At 41.0% G+C, this 8,789-nt stretch overlaps 3 protein-coding genes and 1 long non-coding RNA gene across 4 annotated transcripts; 3 read left to right on the forward strand and 1 right to left on the reverse strand.

The window, feature by feature from the left end:
* Positions 1-688: 688 nt before the first annotated feature.
* On the reverse strand, positions 689-1,732 carry LOC124213812 (uncharacterized). The gene is made up of 2 exons (XM_069134065.1): positions 1,191-1,732; positions 689-950 (listed from the first exon to the last, which is right to left on the reverse strand). Exons 1-2 carry the CDS (start codon positions 1,730-1,732, stop codon positions 689-691), a joined length of 804 nt encoding a protein of 267 aa, XP_068990166.1.
* Positions 1,733-2,557: 825 nt separating this feature from the next.
* On the forward strand, positions 2,558-4,090 carry LOC138190529 (uncharacterized). The gene is made up of 3 exons (XM_069134066.1): positions 2,558-2,657; positions 3,156-3,588; positions 3,829-4,090. The coding sequence occupies exons 1-3, from the start codon at positions 2,558-2,560 to the stop codon at positions 4,088-4,090; spliced, it is 795 nt and encodes a 264-aa protein (XP_068990167.1).
* A 71-nt stretch (positions 4,091-4,161) lies between these two features.
* On the forward strand, positions 4,162-4,547 carry LOC124213785 (uncharacterized). Its single transcript, XR_006881972.2, has 2 exons — positions 4,162-4,411; positions 4,501-4,547. It is a non-coding gene; the product is annotated as an uncharacterized lncRNA (long non-coding RNA).
* Positions 4,548-6,819: 2,272 nt separating this feature from the next.
* LOC138190530 (caldesmon-like) lies at positions 6,820-8,157 on the forward strand. Its single transcript, XM_069134067.1, has 2 exons — positions 6,820-7,083; positions 7,225-8,157. The coding sequence occupies exons 1-2, from the start codon at positions 6,820-6,822 to the stop codon at positions 8,155-8,157; spliced, it is 1,197 nt and encodes a 398-aa protein (XP_068990168.1).
* Positions 8,158-8,789: the final 632 nt, after the last annotated feature.

The raw sequence follows: 8,789 nt of genomic DNA on the forward strand, positions 1-8,789 counted from the left end.
AGTCATGCCAAGTAGTAAAAGGCCGCCATCTTGGCTTGCTCTACTCATCGTATACATATATACTTGCCTTATTACACTATTAGAAATACATATATACTTACATCGTATACAACATACTTGCCTTACTACACTATTAGAAATATACGAATAATCCATTATATTAACGTCCATGATATATCATACAAACAACAGGAATTAACAGGAACTTGGACTATTGATAAACGCAAATCATTGATTCCGCAACGTTTCGACCATTTTATTTGGCCTTCTTCAGGCGTCTATAAACATACATATAAATACAAAATATTTTAAACACAACGCATAATACATATAACAAGATTATACAAATAATAGCAAATAAATTTACCTCAATTTATAAGCGTAAACAATATAAATCTTCTTATACAACTTCATTAGCTCCTCATAAATAATTAACAAAATTCAAAAATTTATTAATTAAAAAGAACGCAGCTAACAGAACCGACTTGTACATGTAAATAAACTGTCGACCGCAGTCAACCTCAAAATATACATAAATGAGGAAACAGTAAGCGAATGAAGCGCCCTTGTTTCCCACATTCACCGCCGCGGGAATTCAAAACAATACTCTAAAACATTTCTACAGTATCTGAGTCAAAACAAAAATTAAATACATTAAAATAGTCTAAACATTCAAAATAAAGTAAAACTAACGTGCGTCACCAAGATAATCGTTATAAACCGATAAAATCTCGTTGTACATTGCACTCAGATTCTGGGTGTCAGTACGCTTGTTTACCGTGTCATTAAGTTTAATCCAAACCATTTCACTAACCGATCTTTTTAACCAGTTATTCTCTAAATCTAAGATCTTCGCTTTGTCAAAATCAAACCCATGACCCGAGTCGAAGTAATGTGCGGCCAGCGCTGTTTTGTTCTCATCCAAGATTTTAACATTCCTACAACTATTCCTATGTTGGTAAATCCTATTTTTTAAATACTGTTTGGTTTGACCCACATAACAAAGTCCACAAGAGCACGGGATCTTGTACACTACACCTGCTCTTTGATCCTGCTGCACTGGATCCTTTAACTTAGTGTATAATGATTTTATTTTATACACGTTATAATAAGCCAGCTTTACATTAGTACCTGTAAAACAACTATTAATTTTATGTGACAAGCCCGGAACAAAAGGAAACCGGCAGTACTTGATGAAATTCGTAGGACGAACTCCACCAACCCCACCATTTGCTTTATTCTCTTTAAACTTAATGATAGCTGCACGAACAAACGATCTTGGATAACTGTTATTAGTTAACAACATCTCAATTTTTTGATAATTGTCCTCATGATACTCCTCGCTGCTAAGTCTAAACATTCTATCCAGTAAACCATGAATCATTCCCACTTTCTGTGACATTGGGTGGTTGGAACAGAAATTCAAAATTCTTCCTGAACTAGTTGGTTTGGTGTACCAATTAGTCTTCAAATGGTTGTTGGATCTTTCAACCATGATATCTAGGAATGGAATACAACCATTCTGTTCCACTTCCATGGTGAACTGGATATTCTCTTCAAAGCTATTAAACAACTCCAAGACTCTGTTTAATTCCGTCTCAGGGACTGCAGCGATAGTATCATCTACGTACAATTTAATAAACGCAATGTTAAACGGGAGCGCCGTAATTATCTGTTGTAACACATAATTCATAACAATATTGGCCAACACCGGACTAGCTGGATTACCCATACTACAACCTTCAACCTGTCTGTACAACACCCCATTATACGTAAAATAACTGGTTTCAAAACAAAACTCTATAAGTTTAATAAGCAAATATTTAGGAACTTTAACTAAATGTTTGATGTTGTCCCAAGATTCATTAATGACCTTCAATACTAAATCCTTACGGATATTTGTAAACAACGAGACTACGTCAAGTGATATCAATCTATAATCACTATGTAATTCAACGTCTCTAATAAAATCAACGAATTGAAAAGAATTTAATAAATTAAAACTAAAAGTATCCACAACCGGTGTCAAAATTTCATGTACAACTCGCGACAACTTATAGCTAGGAGATTGTATGCAACTCACTACCGGACGTAACTTGCAAGTTGGTTTGTGCGTCTTACGTAGTCCATATATCCGTGGTGCTCGAGTATAGCTCGACCGAAGGTTCTTCTCTTCAGCTTCGTCAATCACACCCGAAGATGCTAGCTCCGGATATATATATAATACGTGTCATTTAGCGCTTTTCAATACTACTGTACAATAGCGCTCTGGAAACGATTGCTTGATATATCCAGCTCTAGAGGAATACTAACCCTTGAGCATCTCCAGATTAATCAAGTCCTAGCATTCGATTACCCACTACCAACAGATATTCAAATGTATCTTCAGGGAGTCGGAGATATCCGAGACGCTTCAGGCCGCGAGTTTCACCTCCATATCCAAGGCCTATTAACCGACCACAGGATTAACGGAATATCGGGAAGTTATGGTATATTAAACCATCATAATCATAGTCTTTATGAAACACTGCCCGCACCCATAATATCGGTACTTAAAATGCAAGCCGATCTTAATCCTAATGCCAATCTTGACTGGGATTTACCAGTAGGACTTAGACCTCTGAATCCCGGTGCACAACCTAGGATATATGGACTACGTAAGACGCACAAACATACTTGCAAGTTACGTCCGGTAGTGAGTTGCATACAATCTCCTAGCTATAAGTTGTCGCGAGTTGTACATGAAATTTTGACACCGGTTGTGGATACTTTTAGTTTTAATTTATTAAATTCTTTTCAATTCGTTGATTTTATTAGAGACGTTGAATTACATAGTGATTATAGATTGATATCACTTGACGTAGTCTCGTTGTTTACAAATATCCGTAAGGATTTAGTATTGAAGGTCATTAATGAATCTTGGGACAACATCAAACATTTAGTTAAAGTTCCTAAATATTTGCTTATTAAACTTATAGAGTTTTGTTTTGAAACCAGTTATTTTACGTATAATGGGGTGTTGTACAGACAGGTTGAAGGTTGTAGTATGGGTAATCCAGCTAGTCCGGTGTTGGCCAATATTGTTATGAATTATGTGTTACAACAGATAATTACGGCGCTCCCGTTTAACATTGCGTTTATTAAATTGTACGTAGATGATACTATCGCTGCAGTCCCTGAGACGGAATTAAACAGAGTCTTGGAGTTGTTTAATAGCTTTGAAGAGAATATCCAGTTCACCATGGAAGTGGAACAGAATGGTTGTATTCCATTCCTAGATATCATGGTTGAAAGATCCAACAACCATTTGAAGACTAATTGGTACACCAAACCAACTAGTTCAGGAAGAATTTTGAATTTCTGTTCCAACCACCCAATGTCACAGAAAGTGGGAATGATTCATGGTTTACTGGATAGAATGTTTAGACTTAGCAGCGAGGAGTATCATGAGGACAATTATCAAAAAATTGAGATGTTGTTAACTAATAACAGTTATCCAAGATCGTTTGTTCGTGCAGCTATCATTAAGTTTAAAGAGAATAAAGCAAATGGTGGGGTTGGTGGAGTTCGTCCTACGAATTTCATCAAGTACTGCCGGTTTCCTTTTGTTCCGGGCTTGTCACATAAAATTAATAGTTGTTTTACAGGTACTAATGTAAAGCTGGCTTATTATAACGTGTATAAAATAAAATCATTATACACTAAGTTAAAGGATCCAGTGCAGCAGGATCAAAGAGCAGGTGTAGTGTACAAGATCCCGTGCTCTTGTGGACTTTGTTATGTGGGTCAAACCAAACAGTATTTAAAAAATAGGATTTACCAACATAGGAATAGTTGTAGGAATGTTAAAATCTTGGATGAGAACAAAACAGCGCTGGCCGCACATTACTTCGACTCGGGTCATGGGTTTGATTTTGACAAAGCGAAGATCTTAGATTTAGAGAATAACTGGTTAAAAAGATCGGTTAGTGAAATGGTTTGGATTAAACTTAATGACACGGTAAACAAGCGTACTGACACCCAGAATCTGAGTGCAATGTACAACGAGATTTTATCGGTTTATAACGATTATCTTGGTGACGCACGTTAGTTTTACTTTATTTTGAATGTTTAGACTATTTTAATGTATTTAATTTTTGTTTTGACTCAGATACTGTAGAAATGTTTTAGAGTATTGTTTTGAATTCCCGCGGCGGTGAATGTGGGAAACAAGGGCGCTTCATTCGCTTACTGTTTCCTCATTTATGTATATTTTGAGGTTGACTGCGGTCGACAGTTTATTTACATGTACAAGTCGGTTCTGTTAGCTGCGTTCTTTTTAATTAATAAATTTTTGAATTTTGTTAATTATTTATGAGGAGCTAATGAAGTTGTATAAGAAGATTTATATTGTTTACGCTTATAAATTGAGGTAAATTTATTTGCTATTATTTGTATAATCTTGTTATATGTATTATGCGTTGTGTTTAAAATATTTTGTATTTATATGTATGTTTATAGACGCCTGAAGAAGGCCAAATAAAATGGTCGAAACGTTGCGGAATCAATGATTTGCGTTTATCAATAGTCCAAGTTCCTGTTAATTCCTGTTGTTTATACGAATAATAAAATGAATAAGATACAATAAATAATCATAGGGACTTACCCACAAATGTAATATAACCATATACATGTTATACAAAGGAGTACACGTCATCGTCGCGCAAAGGGAAACCTTATCCCTGCACTTACAATACGCCTTCAGCAGGCCTACGTGACATTCTGCACGTTCAGCGCCCGACCACGTGCACTTCTCAGAAATATCCACTATCTCTAGAATAAATAAATAACTATAAGCAGAGCGGCCAGCGGGACCCGAAACACTTAAACAAAGGTTCATAGGCGAACCCGAACATAAACACCCGCTGAGCGTTCGTTCAAATTAAGATAAGATTTTGCGTAGTTAAGATTACACCCTAGACTAAACATTCCCGAACTCCGATACCATAAACAGACGGAAGTAATAAATCGTTCAAGTACTGAAAAACACTTAAGTAGAAACATTGACGCGACGATCCGATACCCGAGGAGGAACTGAGGCAAACAATCCCAGCCCCGGCCTACGGACCGACGCCCGACGCAGAACAAAGGCCAAGGGTCGAGCGGAGAAACCTGTTTTACTCAACCGTCATAAACAAAAGTGAAAGCCAGATCCGCACTTAGCCAGGGACCGGCTTAGCTATACAACAGGGTCATAAAACAGAGACCCTCACAGCATGACGTCAGGCCCATCACGTGCAAACGAACACGTGCAAGCGAGCAGGCAGCGACAGGTCGGCGCCGGACCCCGAACACGTGCAAGCAAACAGGCAGCGACAGGCCGACGCCGGACCTAACGGGACTACGCCAACAAAGGACCGCATTCCAACACTCTGACGTCACGCGCGCCTACGTGACACCGAGCGCGTAGAGGCGGGACAACTGCGCGCGCACCACAGCCCCGCGCATGCGCACCAGCACGCCCAGCAGCCGAGACGGTTGACGCCGCAGACTCAGGACGTCACTTCTTATCCGCGCTTCAAGCTGAACAGTCAAGTTCTAGTAAAGCTCCTCAAGCCAAATAATTAACTTGTACGTTTAGGACTTGCACAAATTCGCTAACAGCTTAGCGCTCTGCTTTACGTTAAACATTAGTTATACGCGTCTAGTATATTAACCATTGTACCTTTTGCTGATTTAATTGTAACAATATATCGAAACACAAAGATTTAATTCAACGAGTATTCATTTCTTTGCATCCTAAAACTAGAGTCAGTGAATCCTCCAAGGTAATTCCCCTTTTACCTCGTTTAACATTGGTCGTTAGCGGAGACGCTGACATAATTAAGCTTGCAAAACTAGCTTTTCCAACGTTAATCAATCCTTACACCCTTTCCTCCATCGGTAGATGTCAAAGTCCAGCAAACGTCAAAACTGTAAGAATAGACATCGCGCAGGCCGACGACTGCGAGCTAAGAAGCAAGCTGCATTACAAGCTAGAGTCAAACGCATTCAAAGCCGCTTAGAGATCCTTCTGATCTATACTCGAACCAGTTCCAACGAAGAATCGGGCACCTTCTCATCGAATACGTCCAGCAATCCCAAGGTTGACCACCCGTTTTCTACTCACGGAGTAGAGCGAGAAGTAATACAGACGATTACGAGAATCAACGAGGGGCTGCTGTACGAGCAGGTCGACATCAGGCGGAAGCTATACCCGGTGCCGCACGTATACGACTGGGTGGAAGAACCTGAAATCATCGACTTGGACTCAGAACCAAAGATCATCTTCCTCGATTAAAGGTAGGACGCTCTTTACGTTACCCCATATCTCCCTACACGTCGAATATAATCCATAGCGGGGGCCCGGGTCCCTCAAATAAAACAGGGCTCCGTTATTTCAGTGTCGCGCCGCGTACGTCAACGATAAGAATTGTTTTTTTTTGTTGATTAGTGCGTCTGGGACGTCACAGGAATAAAATTTATGGTGGCAGCGGTGGGATTCGTTAAAAATTGATTTTGTAAAGCCAAATTCAACTAAGAATAATCGGTAGAGTTATTAAAGACGAGACCCGCAAAAGTAGGAAAAACAGTGAACCGAATTTCGCACTACACACGTAACGGGAGTAGCAAATAAACTCACCTAAGCCGTAAAGAACGCGATCGGGACGAACGAATAACTACAGACGGGATCGTGAAATAACGCTCGACATTAGCAATGAAAAAAGCGAATACCACGGGGACTCCACACGCTTGCGATTATTTTCACTAATAGGGAAAAGATTCATACGCGAAATTAACATGCCGATCGAAACCAGAACTGGTAGTAAGAAGGAAAGCGGTGCGTCAGCAGATGACAGCCTACAGCTCAAGTACACAGAAACCGATGTAGAATTTATAAAGCAGGAGGTATCTAACAAAGAAAAGAGGCTCCAAAAGGAAAAGGAAGCGTTAGATGAACGACAGGCAGAAATGAATAGGAAGTCGAGACATCTTAGCGAACAGTTTAAACAGCAAGAAGCTGAATTAGAAAAGAAACAACGCGCCATAGAATCGAGTAAAGACGTGAGTTTAAGCGACGACGTTTAAAAGAAACTAGCTAGGCTTGCCGAACTCAAGGCAAAAGAAATCGCGAACGCGAAAGCAAAAACGCAGCGGAACAACCCACACGGGGATTCCGCGCAAGACGTAAAATACCCTACACAGCCAACGAAAGGCACAGTAGACGACTCAAAATATCCTACGCAGTCCAAACTGGGCAAGGTAGACGAATTCAAATATCCTGCGCAGCTCTCCGCGAGCATGGCAGATGACAAAATTGGGGACACTAACGAAGCGCCGGGCCGTTCAAAACTGGATGAACCGCGGTTAGGTCCTACGGAGGACACAAAGCTGTCCGAACTTCTCCGGAAAAAGGCGGAAATTGATCGAGAAGTACAACTCCTCGTAGCTCAAAATTCACGCGGCACGGATAAGGCGGTAACCGAAAACGCAGAAATAGCCACAGACGCTACATTTAGGGAACCCGGTCCAGCGTGCACGCGAAGTAAAGACGAGTTAAGGCTTGAAGCAGAAATCCTGCACTTTAAGAAGAAAGCAGAAAGGAAAAAGGGCGACTTAAGAAAATCATTGGCGACCCATAAACCTAATCTCGTGGACAGTCAGCGCACTGATCCACTCAACAAAGGAGCAATCAGTAGAAACGCTCTAAATCAGAATTTAGAAAGCGATCATGTTTCGATAAAATCAGTAGTATCCGTCCCCACCGACGACGAAGAGCTGAATCTGGAAGCAGAAGCTTTAACTAGGGAGGCGTTAATTAGACGTATCCAGAGAGAAAATCGCGAGAAACTTAAAATTTTACGCGGAGGAATCACAGGACCGAACCTGGGACCTCAGGAATTAGGAGAGCCAGGCGCACCGGAAGAACTAGTTCTTGACAAAGATCTAGAAATACAATTACGCGAGCAGGAAATCTGGGAGCGCGAGTTAGATTTACAGGAACAGGAGCTCGCGTACCAAGCCGCGCAAGCTGATCCGTTCCGGGAGAGGAGGAGGAAACTGGCCGAACGCGAAGAGCAATTAAAAAAAAGGGAGCAGGCCCTGAAAGACAAAATCTCAGGAACCACCCGCCCTTAAATCATTAATACCGTACAACAAGCCATTCCTCCTACTCTGCCGTTGGCGGAGCAGTCTATATCAGTTAAAGACGCTCTTGCGGTAGTTCCAAAATTCGATGGAAAGAATATCACTGTGATGCAATTCAATCGAGCGTGTAAAAGAGCACTCGAGATGGTAGCACCCAGCCTAGAGGGATACCTTACGCGTCTTATCAGGAGCAAGCTCGCCGACCAAGCGTACGCCGTGATAGAAGACGAGAATTTTGCAACTCTGCAGGGACTTCTAGATAAACTCACGGAAGTTTTCGCGCCTATCAGATCCGCGAATCACTACCGTGGTGAACTTGGTCAGTTATACAAACACAGTGACGAACATGTATTAGATTATATAGGGAGAACCCGCAATATCAAAACAGGGTTGATAGAGGCGGAAAGGAGAAAGAACCGCGAATTAACTAAATCCGAAATAATCAGGCTAGACGAGGAAGTTTTCGAGGCATTCATCGGCGGATTGCCGAGCGACTGCCGGAACGCGGTACTAATCAAGGGATATTCCAACTTGAAAACAGCTTACGAAAGAGCCATAGATGCCAGTAAGGCGTTGGAATTAGATAAAGATCGGGCCAGGAACCGTGGCGTAAGCAGGGCCGA

Source organism: Neodiprion pinetum, chromosome 3 (assembly GCF_021155775.2).
Source record: "Neodiprion pinetum isolate iyNeoPine1 chromosome 3, iyNeoPine1.2, whole genome shotgun sequence".
Lineage (NCBI taxonomy): Eukaryota > Metazoa > Arthropoda > Insecta > Hymenoptera > Diprionidae > Neodiprion > Neodiprion pinetum.

What these genes read in the sequence shown, in the direction of transcription:
- LOC124213812 (XM_069134065.1), bottom strand. Translation starts at nt 1,732, where the DNA reads ATGGGTAATCCAGCTAGTCCGGTGTTGGCCAATATTGTTATGAATTAT. An exon ending in CGTCCTACGAATTTCATCAA is followed by an intron (nt 951 to 1,190) that starts GTACTGCCGGTT and finishes TTACCAACATAG; the next exon opens with GAATAGTTGTAGGAATGTTA.
- LOC138190529 (XM_069134066.1), top strand. Translation starts at nt 2,558, where the DNA reads ATGCAAGCCGATCTTAATCCTAATGCCAATCTTGACTGGGATTTACCA. An exon ending in ACCTAGGATATATGGACTAC is followed by an intron (nt 2,658 to 3,155) that starts GTAAGACGCACA and finishes AATTGTACGTAG; the next exon opens with ATGATACTATCGCTGCAGTC. An exon ending in CGTCCTACGAATTTCATCAA is followed by an intron (nt 3,589 to 3,828) that starts GTACTGCCGGTT and finishes TTACCAACATAG; the next exon opens with GAATAGTTGTAGGAATGTTA.
- LOC138190530 (XM_069134067.1), top strand. Translation starts at nt 6,820, where the DNA reads ATGCCGATCGAAACCAGAACTGGTAGTAAGAAGGAAAGCGGTGCGTCA. An exon ending in CCATAGAATCGAGTAAAGAC is followed by an intron (nt 7,084 to 7,224) that starts GTGAGTTTAAGC and finishes TACCCTACACAG; the next exon opens with CCAACGAAAGGCACAGTAGA.